Source organism: Ptychodera flava, chromosome 21 (assembly GCF_041260155.1).
Source record: "Ptychodera flava strain L36383 chromosome 21, AS_Pfla_20210202, whole genome shotgun sequence".
Taxonomy (NCBI): Eukaryota; Metazoa; Hemichordata; class Enteropneusta; family Ptychoderidae; genus Ptychodera; species Ptychodera flava.
The window spans coordinates 14309719-14321559 of NC_091948.1; the positions used below are offsets into that span (position 1 = coordinate 14309719).

The 11841-nt window shown below is 39.1% G+C and overlaps 1 protein-coding gene and 1 long non-coding RNA gene across 2 annotated transcripts in view; both read right to left on the bottom strand.

Annotated features, from left to right (window-relative positions):
- Window positions 1-726: 726 nt before the first annotated feature.
- LOC139121491 (uncharacterized) lies at window positions 727-8295 on the bottom strand. Its single transcript, XR_011549287.1, has 2 exons — window positions 7940-8295; window positions 727-2589 (listed from the first exon to the last, which is right to left on the bottom strand). It is a non-coding gene; the product is annotated as an uncharacterized lncRNA (long non-coding RNA).
- A 1966-nt stretch (window positions 8296-10261) lies between these two features.
- LOC139122153 (stimulated by retinoic acid gene 6 protein-like) overlaps window positions 10262-11841 on the bottom strand; it is a 14017-nt gene continuing 12437 nt past the window's right edge. The window contains exons 15-16 of the mRNA XM_070687571.1: window positions 10988-11124; window positions 10262-10342 (exon numbers count right to left, since the gene is read on the bottom strand). Of these exons, the coding sequence (XP_070543672.1) occupies window positions 10262-10342; window positions 10988-11124 (218 nt within the window). The remainder of the gene's footprint in view (window positions 10343-10987; window positions 11125-11841) is intronic.

Sequence of the window (11841 nt, forward strand, 5' to 3'; positions counted from 1 at the left end):
GTCTATTGATTTCTTCCATAAATTTTCCACAATTTACTTCGAAATGTAGATATTAAATTTTGGTTCAGCATTTTTTTTTAAATATCTGAAATATTTGGTAATTCAGAACTTTACAGAGCAGGGGCTGTTTTTAAGAAATTCACCAAGATGACCTCCGACTGTGAAATCGACATGGATAAATTACATTACACAGCCAACAAAAATTCAATATCCATTTCGCTCATGCTCTGACACGCTAATATGATTATTTTTGTGCTGTTAAGTCCCCAGGGGTATGCAAGGCTTCACTTCATATGCAGATGACCTCGTACTATCCAAATAATTGGCCGTTTTGTGGGCGAATAAAACAAAATGATGTATGGTATCCTCAAAAGAGAGGTCAGCATAAGGCACTTCAGCTAGCGTTCGGGTAAACACGAGCTCAGAATTGATACATTCATGTATGTAACCTGTGGAAAGCTTACAACCTACCTTAAATCCAGTGGGGCAGCCGCAAAAAGCCATTATCGGTAACGATCACGCTACTGTGTGTGCGTATTGTGATCTTCCAGCCAATTGGGAGACGCAGGCAAAAAATATGCTGTTCGCAAATGGGGGCCACTAAAACAAATATAGCAGTCAGGCTTGAATGGAAAAACAGCAGCGATATTAAATTAAGTGCTTCTTATTAAATTTGTATCAGTGTAAGCGGTTTGGAGCTGAAAACAAACCAATGGCGGTCATTCATCATTGTGAAAAAGCTTTATTTGAACAGTGGAGAGCCCTACTGCCCAGATTGTGTATTTGCTAGCAGAATCAAAAGCAATTTGCTCCAAATGGAACTAAGTAAATGTTACAGTCCAGTAAAAAGCTATACATTTAATAACGCTACCGGTAATTCCTGGATGGCTCCTACGCCTTGTGATTAAACTACCAAAGCACTCTCAGCCGTGCATCAGACTCGACTCAATCAAACACCAACGTGGGTCTTTTGTCTGCGTCAATTGAATTAAAAGGAGTAAACGCCGATCAATACATATAGCGGAGGAAGTGAACGGGGCGAAATGCTGAAACCATTACGAAGTGTAATGACACAAAACAAGCAAAGGCAATTGTTCAATAATTGATGCTATACCAAAGTGGATCTATTACAATTCAGAGTATACATTTCCATTTGAATAACCACCAACACAACATCGTACCAGCATAAAAACACAGGTCAGCTAACCGTAGTCAGAGGCCTGTACTCCCAAACACAGAGGTTATGCCACTGCCACCTTAGTACCAATCAATACAAAACGTTTATACACGCTTAAATCTTTTTTTAGAAACAGCAATTTTACAATTTGTAATTTTTTAATGTGCATTTAATTGCACTGTCAAATTTTGAGAGTGGTTAAAAGACAAAAAAGTGCCAGCTTTCAACGTTCCATTTTTTTCTCTTTCAACTGCTGACCTTTTCAGTATGGTTATATATTTTGTCTTCATAATATCTGCAGATCTGTTTTCCTGTCGTGTTTGGGAGTTTGAACGGTGGCAGAAAATAATAAGGTGTGGTAACTTGAACCACTAAGCCATCTAAATGAGTGTTCGGCGGTAATTACCGGACAGCATCGTAGCCATGTCACTTCAGTTGCCATGGAAACCAGTCACATGACATGTCTGCTTCAAGGAGATTTACACAACTTTGAAGAATTGAAATTTCAGTTTTTTTGTATTTTTCTTTCTCGGTTGAAAAATCACTTATTATTGCAAAGCTCAAGGCTGTAATCTCTGAACAAACAAGCTTATAGACCACACATTATTTTTCATGGGCTTGAGATATTAAGCATTTGCACAAATAATGGTCCTATTTACTTGCAGACCGTATTTTCTGATGTTGAACTGTTTTGAAATTGTCACATTGAGCAGCATATAAGCCATGACTGTTTGTTACAATGTCTCTGATGGTGTAAAGAGGATTAGTATGTTGCAAGGTCTGCATACAGAGAAGTATCAGACACTGGAATTAACATTTAACAGTGTTTCACTGTCCGCACCACAACAGCAGCTTCAGTCAATTAACTCCAAATTGACATATTTCATTAGGGTGGTCCAATTATCTCATCTTGATTGTTTATTTTAATCATCATTATCGGCAGGGTAAATTGCCCTGGGTTGGCCCATTTGCATATTGAAATTGATTACTGGGCCACGTCATGTACGCTGCCATGGTTATTTCACTCCCGAGGTGGTGCAGAGCAATGCAAGTGGCCGCCGATGCCTGGCTATGTAGCATTCCATATTGATCCTCCAATCCGGATCTCACGGAATAATGGCCGGCTTGACAAGGATTTAAACCACCATTTAGGCTTTGCTATTGCCCCCCATTAGGCCATCCTGTGTACACTGCATGGTTCCACAGATTTTCCATTGTCTGGACTTCCAATTTCATTCTCCACTGAGACACTTTTTCCATGAGCTTACGGATGACAGGTGAATGGCAGGATATTTTCTTGTTTGCTTTCAGGTCAAAGCCGGATTTCAAGCCCACCGATCGACTGATTTTTCTGAGCATTATAACTTCCTTGAGCCTTTGCCATTGTATTTGGGTGTCCATGTTCCCATTTTCTGAAAAACAATGGAAAGATTAACATTGTTACTTCTTTTGTTTTTCTTGATTTCTTCGCCTTTTCTTTTCAATTTAAACCACAACCATGAAGGGGGGGGAGACGAAAAGATGATCAGATTCGCATGAATGAATAGATAAAGCTTTTCACACTTTGTGTATCTTCAGTGAGTGTGTAATCAATTGAAGTTCACCTTTGTCATTTTAGACGATACAGCATGGTAGCATTGCTGCGAGCTTGGTGCAACAAACTGGTAAAAACCATGTCTCACAGAATATACAGAAACACAGTCTTTTGTCAAAATATTGATTTTTTTTTATACAAGCTATTCATTGGACACAGTCAAAACCATTTGTTTGCTGTGTGAATACCCAATTTCCACCACAAATGCTTTTCATTTTGGGTCAAATGAACAACAGATTTCGAAAAGGATACAAAACAAAATATTGATATCTTTCTGAAAGCTGTCACTATAATAGATGGTAAAGATAATACAGGCAGGTGGATTCGGTGAACTTTCATTTTATTTTTCTTTCCAGTATATCTTACAATTGAGACTTGCAAAGAGTAATATGCCGGCACAGATGGACGTGTCAACCTGCGCGTTTGATTGAGAGAAAGCGGGAAAAAATTCCACCGAGTGTTTCCATGAAACCTTTTGTGTGTATAACCAATTTTACAATTTGCCGAGGAAAAAATTTTGACGTTTTCTGGAAAGACAATGTCAGTGATAGAGCGTACACTTTTAGCGACTGATAGCTGAGCTGTCTTAATGGCAGGGTATGAATGCTTGTCAATCCCATGCTAAAGCTGGATGGAAAAAACATCCCTGATCGCCAGGAATAATCTGGATTTTGATGCAACTAATTCTGAAAAAAATTTATCTTTCTAAGTTTGCCGCACACTGTTAGGCACTGATTCTGACTGGTGGCAAAGTTCATGAAATCGCTCAAATCATACTACAAATCAGTTTAAGGGTTCGTATATCTTTTGTAAATAATTCTAAGTGTGGAGTAGTGGTGATGAAGCACTACAACTTGAGAATTCTCACGAGCTGTGTACACATGTTAAAACTGCTTGCAAGTGGCAGGAATTGTATTCTATGCAAAAGTCGGCTACACATTCAAACTTTGAACAAGATCACCCAGCGCTTCTGTTTGCAGTGTGAGGGTCTGATCTTTTGCAAAGAGAATTTAGAAATTTTAATCCTTTTAACACAGTGTGTCCCTCTTAGTACTATATCATTTTACACTTAGCGCTTTTTTCCCCCAATCACATGACAGTACCTGACATTGTACCGGTGGTCTATTATGACGGTTAAATGTTCTGTGTTTACATTCAGCGAATTCCACAGTTGCCAGGTATGTGTGTGGGCAATTTCAACAGATTCATATCAACACTCCTATTTGCCAAGTGCACAATTTTTCCTGAACAGTGCAATTCATCGCTTGTAAATTATTTTCTTATACCTACTTCAGGTTTTGACCTTTTTTCATACAGTGTTCTTTTCGAACAACTTATTTACACAATGATTTTAATTACACTTCCAAGCCATTAGATAATGAAATCATTTATTTGAAATATCAATATTGATGACTGGATGTCATATTTTTTGCAAGATTTCACACCTTTGTAAGTTTATATCACAATTTTTTAACCTTCCAGACTACCAGTATATCTGCTACGGGGAATTTAAAAAATGTTTGGTTCAGAGAGGTTTTTTCTGAGGTTTCAAAGAATAACTTTGAATTCTAAGAGCAGATTTACAAGTGAAAATTTTTTCTGGCCAACCTCTTTATTCCTTTATCTTATAACATTTATTATAACAGCCAAATATCCAGTCAGTATTATCTCTGTAATTTGTTTGAAAATCCGTCGCCGATGTCAAACCCAAAATAGAGAGTTCAACCACCGGCATATAACTCAGACATCAGATGCACCGTGTTTTTCAATTATCGGCGACAGCCTCCCGCGGAGCTGCAACCCCACATTCCCTTGAAAAAAAACCCAGCTTGGGTCCCTGGCTACCTGGGATGACGTTAATTCTAATGTTCTTGTTATGAAATCAATGATTTTAATTTCAATATTCATGTCAATTAGGGCAGTTTTATTAATGGCTTGTCAGTGACATGAATGACTCCATATCACCGCCTCTCCGGGAGGCCGTGGCAAACATTAAACTGTATGACAAAAGTGACGGCCAGCAGGGGAGCACAAGCAATTTCTCTCTCTCCATTCATTTTTGTTTTGCATTAACGGAGTTTGGCGCCCTACAGGGCGGCTTTTTGTCAGGCCTACATTAGTTATCAGCCGATTTTTACCGCCACGGCTAATTCAATTACCGCCTCCGGGGGTTGGTCAACCCTCGACATCCATGCCTTGCAACTCTGTTATTGTCTCAGAAGAAAAAAAACGAAGAAAAAAAAATAAATAAAAAAAAAAGCCCTGAAAAATGTCAAATGACATGGACTATATAGAAATAATGTTCCCACCTACATCCTGACAATACAGTGCTGGGTACATCAGGTTGCTTGCTTGCCCTGTCGGTTTCTTTGTTTGCGCGGCTGTTCTTCACCGCTGCCGAACACGCGAGATCATTTGGGGGTATGCGGGAGAAACCTAATGGAAATTATTTTTTCTCTGTCAATCAAAACCTAAAAGCATATCATTTGTATCCATTGTTGACAGGCTGATAGATTTTTAATTTGATCTTTAGTAATTTACGAGTTCCGTGCTTTCTGAGCAAAAAAAAATATTGGCGTGCAGTCATCTAAAACTCATCATGGCTGAAACTAATCATTTGAAATAAAAATAATAAATTTATCGCTAGAACGTATTTATCATAAATTTAATCATCTCATAAATCATTCTTTAACATTTCCACTTCAGAGTACCTGGATTAATGCATATATTTTTTCTCCATCCGTGGATCAATTAATTTGATTATGCAGGGAGGAGATGTCGCCCACATGATATCTGACATTATAAGTGACAACTACGTTGAGGGAAAAAAAAAATTTCCTCTTGCATTAATTCGATGACAAGGTGACATTAACCGACCTGTATTCATTGCCATGCTATTAATCAATCAGCTTCTTAAGCTGTCCTTACCCTTTTACCACGTGACTTTGGTTTAACCCTCTTGCCGTGGATGGTGCACACAGGTGATTTTACACAGGAAATGGGACGCTGGGGTTTCTTTCTAATAGGAAAAAATAACAGAGAGGGGGATTCTACAGACTATACAGAATTAAAGGGGTATAAAGGGGAGGGAGGTTGACGAAAAGTGGTCAACTTCAACAGTTGGATGTAAATAAGCATTTTGGCCACCACAGATGACAGCATAGAGTCAGACGAAAAGATTTGGAGGGGGCATTCTTTCTGAACAAGAAACTATGGAGAGAGGGGGGACTTCACAAAGAAAGGTATATATTCTCACAATCAAACCTTTTAACTCAGCTTCTTGGGTTTTGAGTTCATTGGGACAAATTTCAACAATTAGCAAACTTTGATGAGATACAGGATTTCCTTCATGTGTACAAAAGATTTCAAATAGTGTGGGCAGCTTTAATACCCACTTGACTTGCTTTGCCACGTTTCTAGTGTTTCTTTTGTACCACTTGTGTTGTTTTTGAAAACCAGAGCATTGAACAAACTGTTTTCATAAATTCTGATCTGTAAAACAAGCTCATTCTTGAATCCGTCTTTCAACAGTCGCTGATATGAAACACAAAGGTGAGCCTTGCCAACAGAATGCATTGTGGTAAATACAATACATCGATACATGAATTTCCACTTATCAGAGTTAAAATCAGAATAGCACTGGATAATACTCACATTGAGGTGGTATTGAGAACTGGCATTGAAAAGAATTAGAAGTAGACACTATGTCAAAAACACAACAAAAAATACTGCATGAATTACACCAAAAGTTACAATTGTATGTTAGGAGTAGAGGAACGAGTCTCATCTTTTGTGTTGGAATAGTGTGTTCAGAAAACAAATACACTGATTTCAAAGTAAATGAACCTGTTTCTCATTATTTGTTAAATAAATAGTTGACAAACTCCTTACTTGAACAATCTTTTCACTTTGGAGGGGTGGGGGTGGGAGGATGGGGGTATGTAAGGCATGGAAGGAGAGAAAATATAAATTTTTTATCAAAATCAGGAATCTCTGATAAAACTATTATTCCCTCGCTTCCTTGAACTCTCCCCCGCCTGCATAATGAACTGTCTAGCATTGAAACAGAGAAACCGATGCCACAGTTCATGCAAACAATGACAGATGATTCAAAGGCATTTAATTATTCCAGCCATGCTTTAATTGGGATATGTGAAACTCTATAGCAGACAATTATGGCAATTAAACCCACTGGGAAAAAAACAATATAAAGATATCGCAGAATCAATTTGCGGAATACACCATTGACAATCACTCTGCATGGGACGAGCAATTGAATTACTGACAATTGAAGCAGCACCATCAGTATTACCTCCTTTTCTTTCAGAGTAAAAAAAAAAACGGCCGACAAAATTATTCTTTGATGCATTTCCAATTATTTTTTTTTCATTGGATAATATATTATACCTAATATATGAAACCTGGTGAAAAGAATATGAGGACTGGCTCTGGCAGTGCAAGAAATTAAATTTAACAATTTGGCATCCTGGGGCATCTCCGTAATTGCCAGCATCTCTCCGATATTTTTCCCCTTCCGGAACTGGACACAAAACTGAAAGCCATTGTACAGCACTTGCGCACCCAGCCTGTCGATGTTGTCCGCAGATAATGAACGAAACTGAGCTGCCCTATCAGTTTTTATTTACACCCAATGTTCCCAGTTCACCAATATCAATGTTTCAACAGATAAGGTCCCCAAACCCACTAGATGATCCGCTATTTGCATGGGTATTGTTTGAACTTCAGCTACAGAGCCAGCCAGTATTTGTTTTTAGCACTCTATAAATAGGCAGTCCTCACACTAATGACTCTATGCTAAAGAAAACAAGCAAATCACTCAATTACTCAAGGGCCCTAAGCTACTAACCAAACATCAAATCTGTATACAAATACAAATTCACCATATTGTTGCTGGCTGATCAGTACCCAATATTATCATCCGATATTATAATATCCACACCATTTTAAAAATAATCTGATAACTCCACCTCTCTTGAAATTTCCAGCAGGTTATGTTAGCCATAGGGTTTTGTTTCAGTCATTAAAACCTAATCTGAATTTCATTTGCGATCATACGCATATCTTTCTTTTTTATGTCCGTGTTTTTTTATATAGATGGCATTTTTCATGCTTTAGCTTTGCAAAGATGATCATTAAAAAGCATTTACCTGTCACAGCTGCTGGGGGTATTTGTTCACAAGTATCACCCGAAATAGTTTGCTAAAGTTCAGAGGGATACAGTGGGATTCAATTTGCAGTAGGCTGGGGGGTTTCCATTTCCTAATTGCTAGGGAGGCCCTGCAGTACTTTGTAATGGATATTGTACTCAGTCCTGGCATATTACTGCCTTCTCAGCCACTACCACATATTGTAACTTGCCTGCTGTTAAACAATCCAACCAATTGAGAACAACCTGTCCTCTAACATCAGCAGTACCATGGATACTACTTTGCTACATTTGCTTGGCAGGTTCCATTAATCAAGGAGGTAGGTTATGCAGGGGGGGGGGAGAAGAGGCCGTTTGTAGCTCAGTGGGTGGGGTTAACAGTTTGATTGCCTTTGTCTGGCAGAGTGCAACTGTTAAACACAGGAGTCAACACAAAACAAAGAAAGGGCTGGCAATGTTGGAAATAAACAGCCGTTGAGATAGTCTGTCCACTCGTCAACAATAGAGGGAACAATCGCGGCCACAGCAACCGCTATTCTGCTGAATAATATTAGCCAGCACTTCAAGCTAGGTGAGATGTTTGATTTGTAAACAAAGAATGATCAAAAAGGTGCTCGATGCACTGAGAGCTAACCACAGCCCCCCAAAAAAGAACGAAATAAAAATTGGATAATTCAATCGGGGAATCTGCGACGCAATTTATTCAGGAACGTCTACATGTTCGGAAAAATCTGAATCCGCAAATTTAATATCGCAGTCTCCGGGGAATCTGACGCAGATTACAGCAAGAGGAAGAGGCATAAAATGTGAAAGGCCCAACAATCTGGTGCGCTAATCTGATCATGGCCACATTTCTATAGTTGTTAAGGAAGTCAGCGTGTGCTTGAATATACGCACGGCTAATAGCTTCAGATTTTACCTACCTAGTGGGAAATAGCTGTTACGCCTAATAGCATTAAAAACTCTGATCGAACACAAAGCCCGCTGAAATGCGATGGATAGAGTTATTTTATTAATTGGGTAAATGTACGGAACTGGGCTATGCAGCTTCAACGGCCTCACAAAAGGACCTCATTTACAAGTCAAATATGCGTTACAAACCAAATTCAGAGTTCTTCTTTTGTATTGCATTGGGGGAATGTGGATAAGCACACCATGTTAAGTTGTGGTAGTTTAGTTGATTCACAACATTTAAATAAAAATGAAACATAAATTCCAAAAAAATAACGACCTAAAAGAACCAGTCACTGACTCAGACTTTTTCTTTCAATCTGACCATGGAGGTAGTAGAGACTCCGTGATCTGACACAGAAACATGAAGTTGGCTGCAGGAAAATGATAAATTACGGTAGATATCACATTAGCGCCTATTCTCGGCGTGTTTCAAACACACCCTCATTATCCCCATTACAAAACTGGGCTATTAAACCTGCAGAACAGTCAATACTCATCGCATAAAAGCACAATGAATTACTTCCTAGAAACATGAATATTTATTCTAACTTTTCGACCCAGCCATTTCAGCATCGATTCATTTGTTGAGCAAAACAATATTGACAAGGTTGCTGTCAGTGAAAAAAGTAATGGAATAGCATATTTATAGGTTGATCTCCTAAGAGTTGTTGATTTTGTTAACCTGAATGGACAATGAATGCAATTTGTTATTTAAAAAAAAAAAAGAGCTTAAATCGGCAGACAGAATCAAAGTGCATTTTAATGTTGTAAGCAATCAGACTGGAATTTCTCAACTGTTTAAATGTTTCTCCTTGGCAAATATTTGATCTTTTTCTGTCTGACAAAGACTTGTGATCATGTTCTTTACACCTGAATTCCCCACCTAGCAAGCTCACACAGGGCTGTCTTTCACACCCTTACCTTGTGAAATCAATGTTTGCCTAGGCCTTAGAATAAAGCAGGTTTCTGAGGTGCAAATTGCAAACCAAACAATCTGGGGCCCAACCCATGGGTCCACCTTTTTATCTCTGACACAAACACAGGACAGATCTCTTTGACACAAACACAGGACAGGGAGCAAAGACAGCATAGGGGGGGGCTACTGTCTATGAAATGGACAAGACTGGGCAAACAAAAGCCATGGAATCTTGTGCAAACAGGCTCACAGTCTCATTGGTGGTGTATTAGTTTTTCTCTATTGTACTAGACCACTCACAGTGACACCTTTGCACTCAAAGAGTGTTAAAACAGGCCATGCAGTTTCCACTCAGTGATCAACTTGACAATTAGTTCATTTGAATTCTAAATTGATACCTGGGCAAAAAAAAACTAGGCGTCTAATTAGGTACCCCACGCTGAGCTGATTGTTCTAGGATGATGAGGCTGCCAGGTAGGTACACAGCAGGCGTCCACTCACAGCCGTTTCTTTCTGAATGGTGTGAAACACCCACTGTTTGGGATGAAACAGAATGAAATTGACGGGCAAACTGTGAAGGGAGTGCATGTGCATCAGCGGCTTGGACGGCCACGGTGCCTCCGGTGACCATAGCTTTGTGTGAGACTATGGTTGAGAACAACAGAGTGTGCCTCCCGTCACCTCTGTGTTTATCATATTGCTTATGTAAACACGGCAGGGGCTACCGGCATAGCTTTCAACACTAGGTGATCAAGCTACGCACGCAGCGGCTTGCTTGTGTAATAAAGGTTGCACTGGGTGAAATGGGAATATGTTGAAAGAGGTAAAAAATTTCACAAATCACAAATACTTTACAATTAATATGGTACTGTCTTTGGTGGCTTTGCTCAATGGCAAAATTTTCACAAAGCCTTCTCATTGTTTGCTTGGCAGAAACAAGATCATATGGGTGCAAATCTGGTATGTTTTGAGCTGTTATCTGTGAACAGTGCATGCCATGCAGTGCAGGGACGTATCATCTGTGATACTCTGGCGATAATAAATGAAAATTGTGGCATTTCACTTAATTGTCTTTCACAGCGCCCCATGCAGCATTCACACAGCTCAGGTGGGCTGGACCAAAAATTCACAGCTTACTTGAGTCATTAATGAGTCAATTTCCCCTCCCTCGACTCTCACCTTGGCAACCATAAGTAAATTAAGTAGCCTGTGTGTATTGGAGGGGAGGAGAGTGTTGATCCTTTGCTTGTTCAAGTGGCCAATTATATTCCGATAAGATTGGTTTGCTTTTGTGAGTCGATTGGTACCTGCTGCATCTGAAAGGTTTTTTTAATAGCAGGGGTATGTGGTAGTACATTTGACCATATTAAAGTTTTTGTTATCTTTGTTTAATTTTTCAAAAATTTCACAAAAAATTTAGATTTGACCATCACAGCTCCTACTGTTCAGTTGCGTAGTGGTAGCAAACAACTGAAAATGTTTTGTATAGCTGACGGTGCTTATATAGCTTAGAAGAAGAAAGCAGGTGTTCTTGTGACAGGAGTTTGGGGGAAGATAAAATAGCAGCCTGCTAGTACTTTTTTTGCAAGTACTTGGGTTTTGCTAGAGATATTCAAGAACACAGTGATAATGGCTAATAACGTTGTCATAGAGTTTTTGATTTTTTGGCATCAGAACAGAATTTACGCTTACTTTCACGCTGCAAACCTTTGATCAGGAAAAGCCAGTTTTGTTTCACGTTGATATCTCGAGACAGTGACATAAGAAATTTGATAAGCGGAGGAGAAAAAGTGAGGAGTACGATGAATTATTACTGCTGATGTTAGCTGATACCTGGTGCAAACTTTTTGTCTTGGATTTATCTGATTATAAACCCCCGCGATGCATGTGATCGACAAGCAGTGTCGTCTTTCTAATAGATATGCCCGGGAAGCCAACGAGGGTATTTGCTTTCACTTAAGCTGATTTCAATTCTAAGCCACACGAAAAACTGCAGAAGTGGGAAAAAAGATGGTCAAATTTGGCAAAGCCTG